Genomic DNA, 25523 nt, shown 5'->3' on the forward strand with positions numbered 1-25523 from the left:
ACTGGCTCCAGAGAAGTCTTTAATCACCAAACAATTTCTAGGTTACTCATGTAGAAAGGACTCTAATAGGGTTATGCAGAGGTCTATTTTCAGCGTCTGTAGTCTACATGAGCAATTGCTAATTTAAGAGAGATTAGTTTGTCTTTAGTGACTTGACAGTTGTCTGCCTAAATGTGGGCTTACTCAGAAGACAATTTAACATCCTTATTGTTATTTCCTTGCATTGCTTCAATAATATATTGTAGGAAAACCTGAGAAGAACATTTGGCTTGTTTCCTCAAGTTGAATAGTTGACTTGTAATTACATCAGGCAATATCAGAATGTGTACACATTAAAGGACACATTGGCTATTCTGTTAGATACTTTTAATGCTTAAGCACTTTCAGGTCATTTATGGTCAATAAAGGTAAACCAAAAATCTGCAGATTACCCTTGGAACAACTGGTATTAATTTTTCCTGCGGAAGCCGTTAAATTAATATTTTAGATCACTCCATAGAATTATAAACAGGAACGTGTGTTGACTGGAAATGGAAGAATTCAACCATGATATTAGGAAATTGTCCAGAATGTAATCCCTAATATTTAATATCAGGTAGCATTAGCTTGCTCTGTCTAGTATCACTTTGCTTTCCATACTTTCTGAAAATACTTACAGTGAGGTGAGAGACTTTAATCCACTGAAAGCATCCGGTGCAATCTCAGATATCTGGTTCTTACTGAGGTCTCTAAAAAATGTTAAAAGTAAAATTTGTTTTACATAGGATAGGTAAAAATGAACAAATTTCAGAACAATAGTATTACCCTGTGAACAGAAAGATGGCAGACATGAAGTTGACTGTCATACACTACATGTAAAGTGGGTAGGTGAAATATTGTGATGCAGCATGCACCATAGTCAGGGAAGTAGTTTATAATGAAATTGTGGCTCTCAGCAGTAGCGGAAAGTCTTAATTTCTTCACACAGTAAAAACAAGCGGATGAACAGGTGCGCGTCATGCATAGAAGACAACCGTTTCGCACAAGGTTTTTCTTCTACAAGTCCTACAATTGGCCCCGTAGAAGAGCAGCCTCGCGCTAAACAACTGCCATCCATACCTGACCCCCACCTACCCACTTGCTTGTTTTTGCTGTGTGAAGAAATAAAGACTTTCCCCTACTGGTGAGTGTCACCATTTAATTGGTACATCCGGGACTTTCTGCTTGCATACCCCAAGTTGAGCACTTTTGGAACCAGTCTCAATTCACTGAGATCACTGTCCCCTTTGTAATTCATTTATTATACAATTGTGCTGGTCATGTCTTCATTTGATTGTTGCAGCATGTACCATAGGTCGCGAGTATAGTGTATAGTCAAACAAAGTAGCATATCTCCTGATCCAAGGAAGGAGGTTGCTTTTTAGGTGACATTTTAAGAGGTTGGGCATCACAACAAAAACTATCATATTGAGAGCTACAGTCACCACACACGGCCAACATATTTGTCAGACGTTCTACAACACTCAGCTGCAATTAGATCAAGCAGGGTCATGTTCAATGCTCTCATAGTATATTACACTTACATTCTCTTGAGCTTCTTGTACTGAGTAAAAGCTCCAGCTGGAATACTCTTGATAGAATTCTGCTCGAGCCGTCTAAGAACAAGACACAAGCAAAATATAGAAAAATATTATTTGTAGTGTCTGCTTACCATCTTGGTCTGAGATGACCACATATGTGCGTCATACATTTATTACAAGGCTTGGGAATGAAATTAATGGTTACAGTAAAATCGTTTGATGCTTGCTTGTCCAACTTTTCGAACTGTTACTGTAAGATATTGTTTGCTTTTATGAAGCAAGCCCTAGATATTGTTTTGTGAGCTTTGGCAGAAATGCACAAACAAATTTAATATGTTGAGATTTATTTGCAGCCGCGCAGCCATCCATGAAACATAATACACTACAAACTGATAGTTGATACATACATACTGTTTGATGTGTCTTCCATGTACAAAAGAGCATGTACAACTAGATAAAGTATACTAACTGGTTAATGAGGGATACCAACGTGGAGCTCACGTCTCAGAAAATACTGTAAGTGTAACAAAACAAGTAATGTTCCATAGTGTGGTTTATATTTGCCATCACTCAACTTGGAAAAGGGCACCCTCCAATTATACATCTACAGTCTGCAATACTGAAAAAAGCTATTTTGTCACACAAATATCCTGCATTGTTAAAGAGGTCATCCAGATCGGTTAAAGAAAAACGTTATACTCACTCTAAACAAGTACCAACTAACATGCTAATTCTTCAATTATCACTCGTTTTGGGCCAATGTAAATTGACCACAAATATGGGACCACTGTCTGAGGTCACTTGGCAGCTCTAAAGAGAGATCTCACGGACAGGCTTAACACAAGCTACTCCCTTTACTAGATCCCAGGGGTTCTCCTGGCCTTCACCCTTAAACCCTTATACAGTGATCTGGACTTAACAGTGACACCTAGGCTGGGGCCATTGATTAAGCCAATGTTTGGTAGTGCAATTCGGTAAAAAGAATGGTCTGGTAACCAGGTCAGAACTAGAAAGTCAATACAGGAACAAAATTACAAGGCAGAATGTTAGTAATGTTAGTAAAAAAAAAAAAACAAGCCATGGTCAAAATGAGGAATCACAACAGGGATTCAGAAGCAAAATACTGAGCATGTTTCAAGGAGCAAGTCAAACTATAACTGGAAGTGGACAGCAGGATTTCAGGATCTTAAATAGCTTGTAGATCCACCCAAACCACATAGCAGTTAACTCTATAACTCCCTGTATGGATGGAGCTACAAGAAGTCCCAGAGGACATAAAACTAAAAATTGCCACCCCACATTGCACGTGACAAGAATTCGGTGTTGCCTGGTGACAGCTGCAAAAAGGGAAGACACTGATACAGAGGCTTGCATGTGTGGAGATTCCAGCACCAAAGACATATGCTGCAATGACTAAAGGCTACTTTACACACTGCGATATCGGTCCCGATATCGGTCCCGATATCGCTAGTGTGGGTACCCGCCCCCATCTGTTGCGCGACACGGCCAAATCGCCCAGACCCGTCACACATACTTACCTGCCCGGCGACGTCGCTGTGACCGGCGAACCGCCTCCTTTCTAAGGGGGCGGTCCGTGCGGCGTCACAGCGACGTCACTGAGCGGCCGCCCAATAGCAGTGGAGGGGCGGAGCTGAGCGGGACGTAACATCCCGCCCACCTCCTTCCTTCCGCATAGCGGCCGGGAGGCAGGTAAGGAGAGCTTCCTCGTTCCTGCGGCGTCACACATAGCGATGTGTGCTGCCGCAGGAACGACGAACTACATCGTTACTGCTGCAGTAACGATAATCGAGAATGGACCCCCATGTCACCGATGAGCAATTTTGCACGTTTTTGCAACGATGCAAAATCGCTCATCGGTGTCACACGCAGCAACATCGCTAATGCGGCCGGATGTGCGTCACAAATTCCGTGACCCCAACGACTCCGCATTAGCGATGTCGCAGCGTGTAAAGCCCCCTTTATACGGACTGAAACTGAGTTGTTCTGGATGTCACTGCGGGGGCTTACTTGCGGTGGTGCTCAAATGAATGCCAAACAATTCATAAGCAGTCATCATAGAGAAGAAAAGTTTGGCACTCGCCAGTTTTTCATAATATCGTTCCTTTATTTCATCTCCATAAGCTAGTCAAAGGGAAGAGGGATGCAAGGCAGCAGGTGGATGACGGCTGTTTCACACAAGCACTTGTGCTTCAATAGGTCAGGACCCATTGAAACACGAGTGTTCGTGCGAAACGGCCTTCGTCCACCTGCTGCTTTGCATCCCTCTTCCCTTTGACCAGCTTACGGAGATGAAATAAAGGAACAGTGAGTGCCAACCTTTTCTTCTCCATGATGACTGATACAAAGGTCACACCAGGAATGAGAAAAAAATGGCCATTAATAGGTAATACACAAAAGACATTAGCTTTACAGAGTATTCTCACTGCTACTTCATTGTGGGAATGAATGTTCACTTATGAGTAATTGCTAAATAAAGTGAAGGAACATTTTTTACACTTTCTATTTCCCTCCTAAAAGGAACAAGAAGATAAACTTTTGGATAAACATGACATGGTCATTTTTGTAGGCATATAGAGGTTTGAACTTTATGGAATGAACTCTAGTAGGCAAAGAACAAGATAAATCAAAAAGTAATGACACAAACAGCAAGGCCATAAACTTTATCCTACAGCTCCAAATGACATTATAAACCATGAGTCCAAATGCTTGGAGATTTATCAATGTCAGCACATCCCATGGCAGATATTACCGGCAGAGAGTTATTGTGCCATTGTACATGCCTACTCTTCGACCTTGTGTAATAAGGATTTCTCTTTTATGTGGTATTACACACATTATTAAACACCTATAGCAATCATTATTGCAATTCATGGATTTACTCGTATACTGGGACAACCTATATAATGGAAAGTACATACTTTATGAAACACCTGTAGGGATACATTTCCCTGGCACCATTCATGAGGTTACATTCTCCCTCGTTACCTGGCACTGTCACATCGTCAACCAAGAAATGCATTTAACTCAGAAGAAGGATAGTGTTTTGCCATTCACAATCTTTCGCAACGTGAATCATGTATCCTGGAGGATGATGCACGCAGTGTTGCATATATTTTATCTCAGCTATCTTTTATTAGTGGAAATGGCTTAGCATCTGTTACCCTGTGCACTAGAGGAACAGTTTTGTAGCAATTTTCCTACTTCAAACAACACTGAATGCATAATGGTTTGTCAGTCTTCTCCATAACGCAGATAAATCACCGGCAAGAAAAAAAGTGAAGCATCAGTACTGATAATTCTTGGCTGTCACATGAATAGAGTCTACAAATGAGATGGCCACGCTCTATTAACAATGCCTTTGTGCACTGCTTGAGAGCTGTCATAAAATGTCCCTTCTGCATTTTTTGGCTGTGAAAATACTTATTGGAAAGGTTACAATATGTAAACTGAAAGCCTTTTTCTTTCACTGAAGGGATTAAGACAGCAAACACAGTGGTGAATGCTAAAGTAATTTGCACATATTGGGCGTAAAATGGTCTTATATTGCAGTTCCTAAATCTACTGTATTTTAGCAAGTGATTGAAACATCAGTATAATCAGCTCATGGCTAAAGAAGGGGTTGCAATGATACAAAAAGTTCTTTAACGGTTTGTAAAGATTCACGGACTGCAATGTCTGGACCAGTCGTGGGTCTCCTGACCTGAACTCAACAAGCCTTAAGGCTCCGTCACACACAGAGATAAATCTTTGGCAGATCTGTGGTTGCAGTGAAATCATGGACATTTTGTTCCATTTGTACACAGCCACAAACCTGGCACTGATTGTCCACAATTTCACTGCAACCACAGATCTGCTGCAGATTTATCTCTGTGTGTGACAGGGCCTTTAGTCAGGAGCCTAAAGGCAACCCGGATATCGCATTACAAATATTTATATTAGATATAAAATATTTATTAATTCTGCAAAGTGTAAATATTTCACTGTCATAGGCCCCCTTCACACGTCCGTGAAAATCACGCACGTTTTTCACGGACGTGTCAAAGGTGCGTTTTCCCCTCTGTGTGCCGTGTTTATGGCCCTACGTGTGTTCTCCGTGTGTTATACGTAATAACACACGGAGAACGGAAAGCCCAGCCTTACCTTTTCCTTCCGGAGCTGTCTGTGGTGCTGACTGACAGTGTCTGGCACAGGCCACGCCCCGCTGACGCTGCTTCTGGCCCCCAGTGAAGAAGATGCGTTGTTCAAATTCACTGGGGGTCGGATGCAGGTGACAGCCGCAGCAGAGACTGCAGGACTCGTGGAGGTGAGTTTGTGTTTTTTTATTTTTAAAATGACACGTGTGATTCTCCGGCACATGTCACGTGGGACCGCATCCACACTACTTTCGTGTGGTATGTGTGCGGGCCACGTGACACCCGTGCTGCCGGAGAAACACAGACATGCATCCGTGTGGAGCAGATGGGCTCACGTGTGCTCCACACGGAGGCACGGGCCAATGGCTAAACACGTGTCTGCACAAAACCCATTGATTTTAATGGATTTACGTGTGCCCGTGTCTCCGGTATATGCGGGCACGGACCTAGCACGTACCGGAGACACGTGTGTGTGTGAAGAGGGCCATAAGGAGATTTTTGCAGGCATCACCGACTGTCATGGTGGCATCAGTATCTGTGAAAACTACAGATTCTGACACTGCCTACTAACTTCTGAGATCTATGATCAGTGTAGTGAGACGTGGTCATTGATCCACAGGCTTAAGCAGGCTAGCAAGAGTTAATCTCTGCTGGGCTGCTTGTTAGTTTCTTGATCACATGCTGTGTTGGAGCCAGTCACTTTTGCTCCTCCTCTATATATGCTGGCTGCACTATTTTATTAATGCCAGCTATAATTTACATACAGTGTGTCCACCCATATCCTATTCCTCGCCATTAACATGAGAATGGCGGCAGCTATAGGAATAAAAGTGGTGTCTAGGTATAGTAAAGTAGCCATGCGCTATGCAATGAAACCACCTATAGCGCCACCTGGTGGAAAACAACAGAGTTAGCATTTTTATCTCGAAAACGGAACAAGATAGAGAAAAAAAGTGAATGAAAAAATTGTAGGGCATCATCAATTCAATACGCATCGACACCTTACGTACAGAAATGCTATGATTAGAATGTGTAAAACTCACAAGGCTGAGGACGTGAAGCGATACCTCATGGAGACCTTCCTACAAGTGATTGGGTATGGTGGCTGCGTGGAGTGGCCTCCAAGCTCACCTGACCTGACCTCATTGGACTTCTTTCTGTGAGGTCACATCAAACAGCAGGTGTATGCGACCCCTCCACCAACATTGCAGGACCTACAACGACAGTATCACAGATGCTTGTGCAAACGTGTCACCTAACATATTGCACAACGTGCAGCAAGATACAGTATGCTGTCCAGAGTCCAGATGTGCATTGCAGCTGACGGTGGCCACTTTGAGAATCAAAGTTAAATGAGCGCCATAAGCGTGACCAGCATTCAATGTTTTGGGGGGGGGGTCATATCATAGCATTTCTGTATGCAAGGTGTCGATTTGTAGTGAATTGATGATGCTCTACAATTTTTTCATTCACTTTTTTTCTCTATCTCGTTCCGTTTTCGAGATAAAAATGCTAACTCCGTTGTTTCCCACCAGGTGGCGCTATAGATGGTTTCATTGTATAGCGCATGGCTACTTTACTATACCTAGACACCACTTATATGCCTATAGCTGCCGCCGTTCTCAAGTTAATGGCGGTGGACAGGATATGGGTGGACACACTGTATACTGGTCTGGTGAAGTGTTGTGATCCAGACTTGCTGGTAGTTGCTGTGCATTATTGCTGTGAGCAGTTGTGGTGTTTACATTTGTTGTCTTTTTGTTGCTACCTTCCTGCTCTTGCTTTTCTCCTTAGTCTCTTACTGTTTTTTTTCTGTGTGTTTGCAATGTGTCTAAGTTTTGCTTTCCTCTGTCTGTCTTAGTTTGTGCTACCATCACACTCCTGCTCCTTCCTTCTCCTGGGGAGGTAACAGATGGCATCTGGTCAAGAGAATAGCCAGGCATGGGACTCAGGCATCTCCACTGTTAGTGGTATTGGTAACCCTGCAGTTATGTATAGGCTATGTTCCTTAGAGTAAGGCATAGTATAGAAGCCCCTTGTCCCTCAGTATCCAGCAGTCATATGGTGACATTCACTCATTCTGCGTAAATTTTATATATTTAGAAACCATTTAAACATTAATGAAGATGAAAGTATTCCATTGTACAAGCCAATTAGAGACAGAACATTGTATTATACTATTTTGTTCAATATGAATTTCTACTTGTAAAACTGTAATTACAGAGGTGCAGTTGGCTCATGTGTAAAGCAGCAATGCCAGAGCTAATGACATTACAATAAAATGATTACTTACATCTCAATAATGCCTTCTGGTAGATTGGCTGGGATTTCTGTAAGTCCTTTCCCTCGACAGTCAACCACATTGTTGCTGCAGGCACAGGCAGATGGACAGCTCACTGCATTGGCATTGCATGATGGAGGCTCATTTTGGGATCCTGTGAAATCACAGAGCGGTTTTAGTAAGCCCAGAAACTCTACTTTTCATTTTGAAATTGATGCACTTAATTTAGGACTATGAAAACCTGCTATCCGGCAGCCACGTATTCCATTTTGCAAAATGACCATCTCACTAATATAAGATTTATAATATATATAATGTGTGGCAGGAAAAATACAAAAGCTGTGGCTCTTGGAAGATGGGGAGGAAAAAATGAAAGTGCAAAATCAAAAATTGCCCCAGGCTTGAAGGGGTCAGGTGTTATGTCTGTGTAGTCGCTGATTATCCTGTTAAGTAAAATTTTGGTAAAACTTGGGCAAAAACTATTTCATTCTATAATGTGAATTCCGGCCTTTGTTCTACCAGAATCATAAATTCTATCCAGGATTGTGTTTTTTGATGATTTGTAGCTTTGAATGACAGGATGAAAAAATGTACAGAATATTGGAAAATAAGTATCTAAACGTAGTGTAAGTGTGAAAAATCAGATTCTGCCGTTTATTTTTTTTTTTTTATGGGATTCATTCTGTTGTAAACACAATCTATAATGTGATTTGCCAGGACAGTACAATTGTGGAAATATCAAACTCATATGTGTGGATTTTTTAGATTTTACAGCTTTTAAAAAATGTAGACCTCTGGATGATGTAATGGGAGAGAAAATGCAGCTCCCCAGGATTTAATGGCTTAAAGGGAACCTGTCAGGTGCAATATGCAGCCAGTACCACCAGCAGTCCTGGGTATATATTGCTAACCGTCCCTGTATACACTAGCATAGATAAAGAGATCTTTGGAAAAAGTATTTCTAAAGATCGTTTATGATATGCTAATGAGTGCAGGGACTAGTCACAGGGGCGTTAGTTCCCCCAACTAGTCCACCCCCTTAGCATGTTAGTATGTCCATAGGGGTGTGCTAACATGCTATTCAATGCCCATTGTCCAGCGTCATCGGTGGTGAGCGTATACCTGTGTCTGTTGTCATCGCCTCAGATGCCGGAGTTAGGCTAAGTACGCATGATCAGAAGTCCCAGCACTTTTGGTCATGCACACAAGATCTATCTGAAGCTAGGACTCATACACCCGGCTTCATACTTCACATGACTGGAAGTGCCGGGACTTCTGATCATGCACACAGAGCCTAAACCCAGCATCTCAGGTGGTGACAACAGACACAGGTATGCGCGTCACTGCCAACGACGCTGGGCAATAGGCATTGAATAACAATTAGCAGCCCCTGTGGGTATGCTAACATGCTAAGAGGGCAGACTAGTAAGGGGAAATAGCAACTAATCCCTGTGCTCAATAGCATATCATAAAGGATCTTTAGACATACTTTTTCTAAAGATCTCTTCATCTATGCTACTATATACTGGGACGGTTAGACAGGGATTAGCAATATGCACCCAGAATTGCTCGTGGCTCTGGGTGCATATTGGACCTGACAGGTTCCCTTTAACACTAGAAGTCCCAGAGAGGGGTCATTTAACATTTCTACCTTTGGAACCCAGAGACGGGTCGAATGACCTGAAGGATTTTAGGTAACATCCTATAATCACCATCTTTTGTTCTGTAATTAAGGCCATTACTGTTGCACCACAGGAGGTTGTTGTTTTCCATTGAGTTTAGTCATTTAGTTTCTAGTTAGTTAGGTCAGTTTGGACTAAAGCGGGCTTTACACACTGCGACATCGCTAGCCGATGCTAGCGATGTCGAGCGTGATAGCACCCGCCCATGTCGTACGGCCGATATGTGTTGATCGCTGCCGTAGCGAACATTATCGCTAGGGCAGCGTCACATACACATACCTGCTCTGCGACGTTGCTGCGACCGGCGAACCGTCTCCTTTCTAAGGGGGCAATTCATTCAGCGTCACAGCGACGTCACAGCAGCGTCACTGAACCGCCGCCCAATAGAAGCGGAGGAGCGGAGATGAGCGGGACGAACATCCCACCCACCTCCTTCCTTCCTCATTGCCGGTGGACGCAGGTAAGGAGAGGTTCCTCGTTGCTGCGGTGTCACACGTAGCGATGTGTGCTGCCGCAGAAATGAGGAACAACATCGTTACTGCAGAAGCAACGATAATTGGGAAGAGGGGGGCATGTCACTGATTAGCGATTTTGAACGTTTTTGCAACGATTCAAAATCGCTAATAGGTGTCACACGCAATGACATCGCTAACGCGGCCGGATGTGCGTCAAAAATTCCGTAACCCCAACGAGATCGCTTTAGCGATGTTGCAGTGTGTAAAGCCACCTTAAGGGTCATTTGACCGTCTTTCGGGACTTTAGGGGGAGCTCGAAATATCTTGGACTTCTAGTGTTAAATGCCGCTGCCAGTGATTTATAGAGGCATCTAAGAGATTGAACAGCATCAATCAGAGCTAGATATGATTACTGTTGTTAGAGGAGTGAATCTAACCAAGGAAATGCATGAATTGTCATTTGTTCTTTATCTGTTTATCTGAGGTATCTAGCAACTAAAGCCTCTATCCACAGGGATGACTGTGTGTCCATGGTTAGGAAAGTACATGTTCATTTTCAGAAACAGTCTATTAGTTCATAGTTTCAATCTTAGTTTAGCATTAACTGAACAAACATGTATTACAAAAAAAAATATTGATATTTGCCAGTCAAACTAAAGCCTGCTTTACACGGTACGATCTATCGTGCAATTTCACGATCGATCGTACCCGCCCCCGTCGTTTGTGCGTCACGGGCAATTAGTTCCCCGTGGCGCACAAAGTCGTTAACCCCCGTCACACGCACTTACCTGCTGTGCGACGTCGCTGTGGGCGGCGAACATCGTCTTCCTGAAGGGGAAGGGACGTTCGGCGTCACAGTGACGTCACACAGCGGCCGGCCAATAGAAGCGGAGGGGACGGAGATGAGCGGAACGTAAACATCCCGCCCACCTCCTTCCTTCCGCATAGCCGGCGGGTGCCGCGGGACGGAGGTAAGCTGCTGTTCATCGTTCCCGGGGTGTCACACGGAGCGGCGTGTGCTACCCCGGGAACGATGAGCAACCGGCGCCATTTTAATTAAACGAGATTATGAAACCGAGCGATGAGTACACCACTCACGATTTGTGAGCGATACCGTGTCGCTCAGAGGTGTTACACAGCCCGACGTCGCAAGCGATGCCGGATGTGCGTCACAAAAACCGTGACCCCGACGATCTATCGCACGATAGATTGTCTCGTGTAAAGCACCCTTAAGTTGATAAACTGGCCAATACAACAATTAAAGTCAATGAATGCATTCCGGATGCTCCAAGCCTACCTTTTTGTAACAGATCAAGTGATAGTGTAATCACATGTCTATTCTTAAACTGGGGGGAGAACGTTGACTAATTCCTTTTAAGACTTACAACATATATTTAAAGGGAACCCATTCTGTAATTTTTCTGTATTATACTGAGCCCAATGTCTCTAGTGATGCAATGTGCATCACTAACATTGTGTTTGCAAACAAAAGGTCCCAGTATTTATCTAAAAAAAAGACAGTTTTTGTCATAAGGTTGAGGCATCATAGACCTTCTCTTTCAGTCATCAAGGCGGGGGGCGCTTTATAACATTTCAGTCATGGTCACCTTCAAATTATGTTTGCCTATGGTGGTCTGATTAATTGTGGTGACTGGCTCGACATCACAGCAATCTCCTATTAAATTATGAGCTTGCACACATCCTATCAGCTCCCTGTGCATGAACCTGGGTGTATGTCCCCAGGCTCCGGAGCATGCGCACTGAATCTGGGTGTAAGTCCCCAAGCTCTGGAGCATGTGAACTGAATCTGGGTGTACGTCCCAAGGCTCCGGAGCATGCACACTGAATCTGGGTTTACATCCCCAGGCTCCGGAGCCTGCGTACTGAATCTGGGTGTATGTCCCCAGACTCCAGAGCATGCACACTGAACCTGGGTGTACGTCCTCAGGCTCTGGAGTATGCACACTGAATCTGGGTTTACGGCCCCAGGCTCCAGAGCCTACGCACTGAATTTGAGTGTATGTCCCCAGGCTCCAGAGCATGCACATTGAATCTGGGTGTACAGCTCCAGGCTCTGGAGCATGCACACAGAATCTGGGTGTACGTACCCAGGCTCTGGGGCATGCAAAATGAATCTGGGTGTATGTGTCAAGGCTCCGGAGCATGCACACTGAATCTGGTTGTATGTCCCCAGGCTCTGGAGCATGCACAAAGAATCTGGCTGTATGTCTCCAGGCTCCGGAGCATGTACACTGAACCTGGGTGTATGTCCCCAGGCACTGGAGCATGCACAATGAATCTGCGTGCAAGTCCCCAGGCTCCGGAGAATGCGCACTGAATCTGGGTGTACGTCCCCAGGCACGGGAGCATGCACAATGAATCTGCGTGTATGTCCCCAGGCTCCGGAGCATGCACGCTGAATCTGGGTATACGTCCCCAGGAACTGGAGCATGCACAATGAATCTGGGTGTACGTCCCCAGGCTCAGGAGCATGCCCACTGCATCTGGGTGTACTTCCCAGGCTCCAGAGCATTCCCACTGAATCTGAGTGTAGGTCGCCAGGTTCCGGAATATGCATACTGAATTTGGGTATACATCCCCACGCTCCAGACCATGCACACTGAATCTGGGTGTACATTTCCAGGTTCCAGAGCATGCACACTGAATTTGGGTGTACATCCCCAGGCTCCAGAGCATGCGCACTGAATCTGTGTGTACATGTCCAGGCTTCGGAGCCGCTGTGAGTTAGTGGCTATCTGATGTATCCTTGTGAGAAGGCACCCTATGTCCACCACTCTGTTCTCACCATTTTGCTTGCGGCTTTGGTGCATGCACATATAATGAAGCTGGGGATATACACCCAAGGTCAGTGCTCATGCCCGGGCAGCTAATGGGCAGTGCGCAAGAACAGAATTGAATAGGAGATTGCCATGACAACGGACTAGTTACAGCAATCAGACTGCGATCTGTGTGCATAATTTGAAGAGGACTGTGACTGAAATGCTACAAAGCGCCACCCTGATGACTGAAAGAGAAGGTCTGTAATGCTTTCCCTTAATGATCAAAATGGGTTTCTTTTTATAGATAACTACTGGGACTTTCTGTTTGAGAACAGCATATTAGTGATGCACATTGCATCAGTAAAGACATTGGGGGCAGTTGAATATAGAAAAATAACGTAACGGGTTCCCTTTAACAAGACAGGCAAGCATCTGCAGGAGGTGAGGGGGAAACATATCACCACCATCCAGCATGTAAGAAACAAATATACACAAACGCTAAAAAAAAGCAAAAAAAGGCATGCATTATACTATAATCGCCGTCCCCTATGGTTTCATCGGCCTCCTTGTTTCATCTATGTCCACATACTGCACTTTTACGAAAGCTATTTGGGTGCATTTAACCCTAAATGTCAAGAGTTTGATATGCAGATACAGTTTCAAAAAACAGAACGGAAAATGAAAATTGCTTGTGGCTGTCTGTGTACATGAAGGGGCACGGTCTCCTGACAAAAGGAAAGAGAATTACTGAGAGTTCAGTCCCTGCGTTTGAAAAATGTCAAGGATTCCACCGAGAGCCGGAGTCTGAGGGTCTGAATTTCCATTAGCTCAAACTGATTGTAACCAATGGTCATCCCTCTTTTTATCTGTCAGTATGATGTGGACTAGATAAAAAACAAACAAAAAAACCCCATTATACATATTTTATTTTAGATGGATTTCAAAATCGTTAAAAGGACTGAATTTAGTAAGTGGTGGAACTTGAAAAGCGGACAAATAAATATGACTTCTGAAATGTGGATTATCACTTCCCAAACTTAGGAGATCTATCAGCAGAGGTGCTAAATGTATTTCATGTATGGTCATACATATGCAATTGGTTTCGCTGCTGCAGATTGGCGTGGATGGAATAGCAATCATTACACTCACACTATATTGCCAGGCATTTTGAGTACACCACAATAAAGAAAAAAGGATAAGATGACAGGTATAGAAATGTATTTTGCTGTACAGTATTTTTGATGAGCAGATGCAAATCAAAATTTTGATGACAGCTTAAAAACAACATTTCAGAATTGGAGTATATACAGTGGGTGAAATAAGTATTGAACACACCACTAAATTTCAAAGTGAACATATTTCTATAAGTGTAATTGACATGGATTTCTCACCAGAAATCGGTAACAACTAGGGATGATCGAATACTGTGCTTATTCGGCTTCGCAAATATTTTCCGAATACCTCACCGCTATTCGACTATTCGCAAATATTCGGTGAGCAATGTAAGTCTATGGGAAACCCGAATGACAACTATTCAGAACTATTCAGGCTTCCCTTAGACTTACAGTGTGCATCAAATAGTCGAATAGCGGCGAGGTATTCGGAAAATATTCGCGAAGCCGAATAATCGAAGTATTCGATCATCCCTAGTAACACCCCATCCAATCCACACAAGAAAATAAATAATTTTGTGATGTGTAATAATGAGAAATGACACAGGGAAAAAGTAATAAACATGTTTACTGAAATGTATCTAATATTTCGTACAAAAGTCTTTCTTGGTGATGACAGCTTTTAGACGCCTCCTGTATGGAGAAACAAGTTGCATGCATTGTTTAGGTGTGATATTGGCCCATTCTTCCATACAAACACTCTTCTAATCTTGACGGTTCCATGGGCTAATTCTATGAACTCTGAGCTTTAGTTCCTTCCATACATTTTCTATCGGTTTCAGGTCAGGTGATTGGCTGGGCCATTCTAGCAGCTTTATTTTCTTTCTCTGAAACCAATTGAGAGTTTCCTTAGCTGAGTGTTTGGGATATTTGTCTTGCACAAATGTCCACCCTCATTTCACTTTCATGATCCTGGTAGATAGCAGCAGATGTTTACCAAGAATGTCTCGGTACATTTGTCCATTTAGTCTTCCCCCAATTACATGAAGTTTGCCACTGCCGTATGCAGAAAAACAGGACCACTTCATGATATTTCTACCTCCAAACCTCTCTGTTGGTATGATGTTTCTGCAGTGCCTTTTGGACTTCAAACATTGTGTGAATTATTGCATCCAAAGAGGAGTTCAATTTTGGTCTAATCTGCCCAGACTAAATTCCCCCAGGTGATTCTTGGATTTTGGACAGACTACTTTTCTGATAATTCTTTTCACTTCTGTCTGAAATCTTCATGGAGCACCTGGTCGTAGCCAGTTTATAGTGACGTTGTCATGATTGACTCCTGGCTCAGCTGGAGCTGAGCCTTTTTTTTTAGTTTCACTTCTGATGCAAGTCACGTTAGGGGGTAATCCTTTCTGCCTCGTTCTGGAGGTCAGGCTGCTTTATTAGGGCACTGTTTCTCTTGGACTTCGCCAGTGATACTTTTGGCTCTGCTGTGTTCTGCTCTTGAGTGACCTGTTGTCTGCCCTGCCCCCTCCTGACCTCCGTGTTCACCTGACCTGTTAACCTCCTCTGTTGTCTGTTTCCATCAATGTCTCTCCCGCTGTCTCCCTATTCGTTCTTTATCTGTTTACCTTTATTCTGTCTTGTCTTCCCACTCCCCCTCGCTTCTAGGCTCTGATTTTCCGGCTACTGACTATTTGCTTCCCTCTGACTACGTTTAGACTTTTCCCTTGTGTACTTACAAGACCTCATGTTGTGACACGGCTTTCTGACGATTCTACTGCCATCTGGTGGGCTTGACTAGTATTACCTCTGCTAGGGAATTCCCTGCTCATATGTTTCCTCCACTTTTACGCCCCCTAGTGGTTTACCAGCTAACTATCTTCTCAGATAGTTTCAGGAATCCTCTCAGTCCCACATTACTGCGCTGTACTGCTATTGTACATCTTAGAGTACAGCATGACAGAAGTGATGTTCTTTCCATTTCTGGATTATGGCCCCAATAGTGCTCACTGGAACCTTAAGTAGTTTAGAAATTCTTTGTTAACCAATGCTATCAGTATGTTTTGCAACAACAGGGCTGCAAAGATCTTGAGACAGCTCACAGGTTTTACTCATCATGCAATGTTTCTTGTGTGACACCTCGGTAATGAGACACCTTTTTATAAGGCATCAGTTAAACCAGCTGATATTTTTCATTAAGTGTCAGGATTGCTTTCTAAATACTGATAGATTTCATCTGGAGTCATGACTTTCCTTGACTTTTTGGGCCTCTCTTTCTCCATGTCTTCAATACTTTCCCTCTAAAATATCTCATTATTGCATAACTTGATTTATGGATAACTATGGTTTGATTTCTTTCCTTGTGTGGATTGTATGAGTTGCTACCCACATTTGGTGAGAAATTTATGTCAACAGCACAAACAGAATTATATTTACTTAGAAAACTGGTGTTCAAAACTCATGTCACCCGCTGGCACTCCTGTGTATTGAAAATGCAATATTATTAAGAAAGAAGAGTTGTGGAATTACAAAAATCCCAAGATCAATAGACCTGATCAAGATATGCAAATAATAAAAATTCTAAACTTGATATATAGTATCGACCACTTGGTCACCCAAATCATATAGATCCACTGCTGGCAAACTCTTTACAATTGCCAACCAATGAATCCAAAAATACTGAAGGCCATGGAGGCACTTTTAGATTGCCACGGATTGCACATTTTCTGTTAGTACAATAAACCTCATTTCAATCCAGAAATATTACTCAGTCCATCAGTTATTAGATATATGAAACTGAAATAGCTGTTGCAAAAACCCAAATTGTTATAAAGAAAAAAGGTTAACATTATTAGGGGTGCCCAAACTTTTTCATATGACTGTACCCCCTGGTCCTAATCTGCCGGTCCCCCCGTAACATATACATTGTGTATATATTTTAATTATGTAAATTTTAATGGTGTACAGTACTGACCAAAAGTTTGGACACACCTTCTCATCTCTAGAACAACTGTTAAGAGGAGACTTTGGGCAGCAGGCCTTCATGGTAAAATAGCTGCTAGGAAACCACTGCTAAGTACAGGCAACAAGCAGAAGAGACTTGTTTGGGCTAAAGAACACAAGGAATGGACATTAGACCAGTGGAAATCTGTGCTTTGGTCTGATGAGTACAAGTTTGAGATCTTTGGATCCAACCATCGTGTCTTTGAAGAAAAGGTGAACGGATGGACTCTACATGGCTGGTTCCCACCGTGAAGCATGGAGGAGGAGGTGTGATGGTGTGGGGGTGCTTTACTGGTGACACTGTTGGGAATTTATTCAAAATTGAAGGCATACAGAACCAGTATGGCTACCACAGCATCTTGCAGCAGTGTGTTATTCCATCCGGTTTGCATTTAGTTGGACCATCATTTATTTTTCAACAGGACAATGATCCCAAACACACCTCCAGGCTGAGTAAGGGCTATTTGACTAAGAAGGAGAGTGATGGGGTGCTACGCCAGATGACCTGGTCTCCCCAGTCACCAAACCTGAACCCAATCGAGATGGTTTGGGGTGAGCTGGACCGCAGAGTGAAGGCAAAAGGGCCAACAAGTGCTAAGCATTTCTGGGAACTCCTTCAAGACTGTTGGAAAACCATTTCCGGTGACTACCTCTTGAAGTTCATCAAGAGAATGCCAAGAGTGTGCAAAGTAGTAATCAAAGCAAAAGGTGGCTACTTTGAAGAACCTAGAATATAAGACATATTTTCAGTTGTTTCACACTTTTTTAAGTATTTCATTCCACATGTTTTAATTCATAGTTTTGATGCCTTCAATGTGAATCTACAATTTTCAGAGTCCTGAAAATAAAGAAAACTCTTTGAATGAGGTATGTCCAAACTTTTGGTCTGTACTGTATATACAGTATTTTAGTGATACTAGACTTGATCCAAGAAGCATTCACAAGAAATCTAGCAATTAGACATTGCAGGAGATAAAAACTTTTATTAGTAAAGGAAAAGCCTTCTAATAATGTGTAAGCACTTGTGCATTTTTAAAGATCACTATTAATCACCTCAATCATGACAGAAGACCTATGTAACCCAGTCCTTATGTTTTCAATATTTTGTATGTATTATATGTTTTTATAAATGTTTTCTTTAAATTGACACTTACTAAATCACTCACTAAATCACTCTTAGTGATTTAGACTGGTCAGAAGTCTGAAGTTACATCACAAGTGCTCAATGCAACTCTATGAAAGCCAGAACAAGGCATGCAGAGCTCCAAATCAAGCACTGGCAATCACCATAAGGAAAGTGGCAGAATATTTCATTTGAGAGGGCGGAAAGGTTCACTGGGCCCTTAACATCTGTGCCTGTAACTTGTAACTGGCCAGAAGTCAGAAGTTCCATCTCAATGCAACTCTATGAGAGCCAGAATAAGGCTCTCATAGACTTGTATTGAGTTGTGACCTCCAGTGCGCCTCATGAAACACTGGCGCTGACAGCAGGTTACAAAACTCTGGTGACCGACTGTAGCGACACTGGAAAAAGACAGAAACGGCGGCAAATGAGTATAAAACAGGGGCATGGAACTTACATTTAAAGCACCACTCCAGCACTGAAATAAGAAGAAAACACTGAAGTGGTGCTTTAAACAATAAATAATTTTCTGTGATATCTTCACTTTATGGAGATTTATAGAACTATTTACAAGATGCTGATATTGGAAAGACAAAATAACAGTGTGGTCACTGGGGGTTTTAATATCGCATATATGCCAAGGTTAAAAGTCTTTTTCAAGGTCTTAGGAGCTTTCATTGGCAGTTTACTGTGGTTTGCATCTTGGGTCTCATAGTTTTTAAAGTTGACTCAAGCACATCAAGTTCAACCCATAGCCTAAAATGTTGATCCAGAGGAAGGCAAAAACCCCATGAGGCAGACAGTAAGCACCACATTAGGGGAAACCTTCCTTCCCAACTCCACATACAGCAATCAGACTAGTTCCCTGGATAAAGGTCTATATACAGACTATGTGACTATGTGATATCTTCTATTAAAGGCACTTCTTTATTATATTTATTAAAAAGGTCACAGCTTCCATCACCAAAAAATGGCAAGCAAACAAGTTTCTAACAGAGTCCTTAGTCATTGCATTAAAAATGTGAATATTTTGGCGTTATTTCATATCCTGTCTATGCCTATACTTAGAGTATAAAAAATACCTATACAATTTTCTTTAGCAATACCGTATGTACTCGTGTATAAGTCTTTTTCAGCACAATTTTTATGCTGATAAAAACCCCCTCAACTTATACTCGAGTGAAGGTTCCACAAAAAATTATTCTCACCTGTCCTCTGTTCTCTCAGTATCCTCTTACCTGCTTCTTGCAGACCACAGGCACATAGACCCCTCGATGATATTGTCCTGTGCAGGGGCTGCCGCTGCTTCAGTCAGCGCTTTACTTAACTTGAATGATTTGCAGCACTACAAATTATTCAACTGAAGTAAATAAAGCACTGATGGCAGCGGCGGCCCCTGTACAGGCCAAGATCATCGAGGGGTCTATGTGCCTGTGGTCTGCAAGAAGCAAGTAAGAGGACACTGAAGGAACGGAAGACAGGTAAGAATAATTTTTTCTGCCTGTAAGTGAACAACAGGATAATAGGGGACAAGAAGGAGACAAGTATGAGGATATTGCTAAAGGATGGGCACATTACTACAGGACACAAGGATGGACCATTATTACAGGGCACAAGGATGGGGACATTACTACAGAGCACAAACATAGGGCCCATTAATTCATGAGACAAGGATGGGGCACATTACTACAGGACACAAGAATGGGTCACATTACTACAGGACACAAGAATGGGGCACATTACTACAGGACACAAGAATGGGGCACATTACTACAGGACACAAGAATGGGGCACATTACTACAGGACACAAGGATGGGGCACATTACATTTTATTGGTATCTTTTTTTATTTTTGAAATTTACCAGTAGCTGCTGCATTTCCCAGCCTAAGCTTATACTCGAGTCAATATGTTTTCCAAGTTTTTTGTGGTAAAATTAGTTGCCTCGTCTTATATTTGGGTTGGCTTATACTCAGTGGCGTAAGTAGAGTTTGATGGGCCCTGGTGCAAAATTTGGACCGGTACCCTCCTCCACGTACACCGACACTTAGGGTACGGGATAATGACACTGACACTCGGGGTACAGGATAATAATGCTGACACTTGGCTCTTCCCCTGAGCACCCAGGTTTCCCATGATCTGAAATCCCTCTATCAGCACCCAGCTTTCCTATGTTCTGATATCCATCTTGTCCTCGGCACCCAACTTTCCCATGCTCTGCTATACATCTTTCCCTCAGCACCCAGCTTTCCCATAACAGAGCATGGGAAAGCTGGGTGCTGAGAGATGTACAGCAGAGCATGGGAAAGCTGGGTGCTGAGAGATGTACAGCAGAGCATGGGAAAGCTGGGTGCTGAGAGATGTACAAGAGAGCATGGGAAAGCTGGGTGCTGAGAGATGTACAGCAGAGCATGGGAAAGCTGGGTGCTGAGAGATGTACAGCAGAGCATGGGAAAGCTGGGTGCTGAGAGATGTACAAGAGAGCATGGGAAAGCTGGGTGCTGAGAGATGTACAGCAGAGCATGGGAAAGCTGGGTGCTCAGGAAAAGAGCCTTTTTCCCTCAGCACAAAACATTCCCATCCCATACTTGTATCTTTGTCCCCCCCTTGTATATAGATCTCCAAATACTATAATGGCCCCCACATAGCCTTCCGTATAATATAAAGGGTGTTGCATAACCCGTCATATATTATAATGCACCCCCATAGTTCTCCATGTATTACAATGCATTTCCCCAAAGTTTTCCATGTATTATATAATTCACCCCATAGTCCTCCATATATTATACTGCACCACAGTCCTCCATATATTATACTGCACCCCATAGTCCATATATAAGGTAGCCTCCATATTCCTCCATATATTATAATGTAGCCCCCTAGTCCTATATGTATTATAACGCAACCCCATAAAACTTAATTTTGTATTATGCAGCCCCATAGACCTCCATGTATAATGCACCCCTAGTCCATGTATAAGGTGTCCTTCATGTTGATTATGCAGTCCCATAGACCTCCATGTGTCATGGAGTCAGCAGCCCCAGGCCGCTATGTATCATGGAGTCAGCACCCCCAGGCCTCCATGTATCATGCAGCCAGCAAAATAAAAAAAACAAGTACCTCTCTTCTCCTTCCAACCCCTGCGACCGCGGTAGTTACGCCCCTGCCCCCATATGTCACACACCCTGCTCCCCATACAGCCTGCACCCCCATATCACACACACTACACCCCCATATGTCACACACCCTGCTCCCCATACAACCTGCACCCCCATATCTCACACACCCTGCTTCTCATACAGCCTGCACCCCCCCAGATCACACACACTACACCCCCATATGTCACACACCCTGCTCCCCATACAACCTGCGCCCCCATATCTCACACACCCTGCTTCCCATACAGCCTGCAACCCCCCCAGATCACACACACTACACCCCATATGTCACACACCCTGCTCCCCATACAACCTGCACCCCCATATCTCACACACCCTGCTTCCCATACAGCCTGCACCCCCCCAGATCACACACACTACACCCCATATGTCACACACCCTGCTCCCCATACAACCTGCACCCCCATATCTCACACACCCTGCTCCCCATACAGCCTGCACCCCCCAGATCACACACTCTACACCCCATATGTCACACACCCTGCTCCCCATACAACCTGCACCCCCATATCTCACACACCCTGCTTCCCATACACCCTGCACCCCCCAGATCACACACACTACACCCCTATATGTCACACACCCTGCTCCCCATACAGCCTGCACCCCCCAGATCACACACACTACACCCCCATATGTCACACACCCTGCTCCCCATACAGCATGCACCCCCCAGATCACACACTACACCCCCATATGTCACACACCTTGCTCCCCATACAGCCTGCACCCTCCAGATCACACACACTACACCCCCATATGTCTCACACCCTGCTCCCCATACAGCCTGCAGCTCCATATCACACACTACACCCCCATGTCACACACCCTGCTGCCCATACAGCCTGCACCCCCATATCACAAACACTACACCCCCTATGTCACACACCCTGCCCACATATCTCACCCTGCCTGTACCCCTGCTTACCCCTCTCAAACACTCTGCACCCCTTCACATCCTGTCACAGTCTGCAGCCCTCATATGCCACTCACTTTGCACCCCCTTCACCCTCATGTCCCCTCTTTTCTCATTACCAGTCATGTGTCCAAATCTCCTTCAGGAATCAGTATCTTCTGATGCCCGGCAAACCTGTGTCTCCGCCCACACAGTCACATGGGCGTGACATCATCGCAGGTCCTGCAGGATGGATTATTCCGTCTGCTGTGCAGGTCAGGAGCACTCCTGCTCTGCTGCAGCTCAGACTCGGCTGGTGGGCCTTTCCAGGTCAGGGGATCCTCTACTGACACTGGGCCCCCCTGACTCACAGGCCGGCCCCCTGATGGTCGCAATGTCGGCCACTACACAGCGGCACTACACATAGGGGCCCGGCAGCCGGCTCTGCAGAGCGGCTGCCGGGCCCCTATAACCCTGCGGGCCCGGTCGCAGTGGCGACCTCTGCGACCACGGTCGTTACGCCCCTGCTTATACTCGAATATATGTGGCAACTATGTAAATATTTGTTTCATGGTAGTAAAGTTCTAAACCACTACAAATAAAATATTTACAGATTTAGTTATCATTTTTTGTATAGTTTGTTGCAATTTTTATTATAATTAGGAAGCTGAACATTATAATAGAGGATACAAACCCCGTGCATAGACAAGATCTGATACAAGATGCCGAGTTATTCACATTTTTCATGCAATGACTGAGGACGCTGTCTGAAACGCATTTGCTTGTCATTTTTTGGAGATGAAAGCTGGGACCATTTTAATAATACATATAATAACAAAGTGTTTATAATAGAAGATCTATATCCTGGATTTCCTTTTTCATGATATATTATTTTGGGGCACTGTAAGTTTCCATGCACGGCTCTCCTAATTGGTGAGCTGGCCTTTCTAATTGCTTATTGCATATTAAGGAATAGTTATATGTAAAATTTCCTAATAATTGACGTGAATAAATTAAAATATCCCATATTTTAATAATATGAAGTGTAAAGAATGGCTTCTGTATGACATTGTGCATAAAGAGGTGGCTTTAGGCTCCTTCGAGAATGTATGTAAGCTACAAAGGGATGGTCATATAATCAAGCATCTTTGTCTCATCATGCACTAGAATGAGCATTTGTTTCCCCACACTGATGGTCCATCATTAGCTATATGTCCTCCTAATTTGAATAAATATACTCATTATGCCAAATGTATATTTACCAGTGCAAACAAAATCCTTTTTTTGAACATCTGCTACATTGAAGCCTCTCAGGTGCACAGGAGACATGCAGAAGGTAAATTGGCCAATAGTTCGCCTTTGACGCAACCAGTCCGACAGCCATGTAAGGTGACAGTCACAGTACAAGTAATTGGAGTGAAGACGCCTAAAAAACAATGAAGAAGAAACAATGAATACATTCTAATGGTAATACTAGTAGTGCTTTGGTATACAATTAGTATTTTCTTCTACCATCCATGAAATATGAAATGTAATTAATGTATGGTAACTTCAGACTTTGTACAATTGCCACCATTCTAAGAAAGTGAACGGATACAAGTATCACCATTCTAAGAAAATGAAAGGATACAATTGCCATTAATTCTAAAAAAACCAATAGGTTTACCACCATTCTAAGCAACAGAACCAATAGGTTTGCCAAAATTTTAAGGAAGTGAACAGACAGGATTGCCACCGTTCTAACAAAGTGAACAGTTAGGATAGTCACCATTCTAAGGAAATGAACTGATTCTATTACCACCATTCTAAGAAAGTGAACCTATAGGATTGCCATCATTGTAAGGAAGTGATCATACAGGATTACCACCATTCTAAAAAAGTGAATAGATAGGATTGCCACCGTTCTAAAAAGTGAACATATCTCAAGAAGTGAATACATGGGTTTGCCGCCATTCTCAAGAAGTGAATACCTAGGTTTGCCACCATTCTTGGGAAGTGAATACCTAGGTTTGCCACCATTCTCAAGAAGTGAATACATGGGTTTGCCATCATTCTCAAGAAGTGAATACCTAGGTTTGCCACCATTCTCAAGAAGTGAATGCCTAGGTTTGCCACCATTCTCAAGAAGTGAATGCCTAGGTTTGCCACCATTCTCAAGAAGTGAATACCTAGGTTTGCTACCATTCTTGGGAAGTGAATACCTAGGTTTGCCACCATTCTCAAGAAGTGAATACCTAGGTTTGCCACCATTCTCAAGAAGTGAATGCCTAGGTTTGCCACCATTCTCAAGAAGTGAATGCCTAGGTTTGCCACCATTCTTGGGAAGTGAATACCTAGGTTTGCCACTATTGTTGGGAAGTGAATATCTAGGTTTGCTACCATTCTTGGGAAGTGAATGCCTAGGTTTGCCACCATTCTCAGGAAGTGAATACCTAGGTTTGCCACCATTCTCAAGAAGTGAATACCTAGGTTTGCCATCATTCTTGGGAAGTGAATACCTAGGTTTGCCACCATTCTCAAGAAGTGAATGCCTAGGTTTGCCATCATTCTTGGGAAGTGAATACCTAGGTTTGCCACCATTCTCAAGAAGTGAATACCTAGGTTTGCCATCATTCTTGGGAAGTGAATACCTAGGTTTGCCACCATTCTCAAGAAGTGAATACCTAGGTTTGCCACCATTCTTGGGAAGTGAATACCTAGGTTTGCCACCATTCTCAAGAAGTGAATACATGGGTTTGCCATCATTCTCAAGAAGTGAATACCTAGGTTTGCCACCATTCTCAAGAAGTGAATGCCTAGGTTTGCCACCATTCTCAAGAAGGGAATGCCTAGGTTTGCCACCATTCTCAAGAAGTGAATACCTAGGTTTGCCACCATTCTCAAGAAGTGAATACCTAGGTTTGCCATCATTCTTGGGAAGTGAATACCTAGGTTTGCCACCATTCTCAAGAAGTGAATACCTAGGTTTGCCATCATTCTCAGGAAGTGAATACCTAGGTTTGCCACCATTCTCAAGAAGTGAATACCTAGGTTTGCCATCATTCTTGGGAAGTGAATACCTAGGTTTGCCACCATTCTCAAGAAGTGAATGCCTAGGTTTGCCATCATTCTTGGGAAGTGAATACCTAGGTTTGCCACCATTCTCAAGAAGTGAATACCTAGGTTTGCCATCATTCTTGGGAAGTGAATACCTAGGTTTGCCACCATTCTTGGGAAGTGAATACCTAGGTTTGCCACCATTCTTGGGAAGTGAATACCTAGGTTTGCCATCATTCTTGGGAAGTGAATACCTAGGTTT

The 25523-nt window shown here is 43.4% G+C and overlaps 1 protein-coding gene across 3 annotated transcripts in view; it reads right to left on the reverse strand.

Annotated features, from left to right (window-relative positions):
- Positions 1-25523, reverse strand: part of SLIT3 (slit guidance ligand 3) — an 878603-nt gene that overhangs the window by 258887 nt on the left and 594193 nt on the right. For all 3 annotated transcript variants that reach the window (XM_075344498.1, XM_075344497.1, XM_075344499.1), the window contains 4 exons: positions 23488-23651; positions 8007-8148; positions 1563-1634; positions 657-728 (listed from right to left, as the gene is read on the reverse strand). In XM_075344498.1, coding sequence (XP_075200613.1) covers positions 657-728; positions 1563-1634; positions 8007-8148; positions 23488-23651 — 450 coding nt within the window. The remainder of the gene's footprint in view (positions 1-656; positions 729-1562; positions 1635-8006; positions 8149-23487; positions 23652-25523) is intronic.

Source organism: Anomaloglossus baeobatrachus, chromosome 4, assembly GCF_048569485.1.
Source record: "Anomaloglossus baeobatrachus isolate aAnoBae1 chromosome 4, aAnoBae1.hap1, whole genome shotgun sequence".
In the NCBI taxonomy this organism is placed as follows: domain Eukaryota; kingdom Metazoa; phylum Chordata; class Amphibia; order Anura; family Aromobatidae; genus Anomaloglossus; species Anomaloglossus baeobatrachus.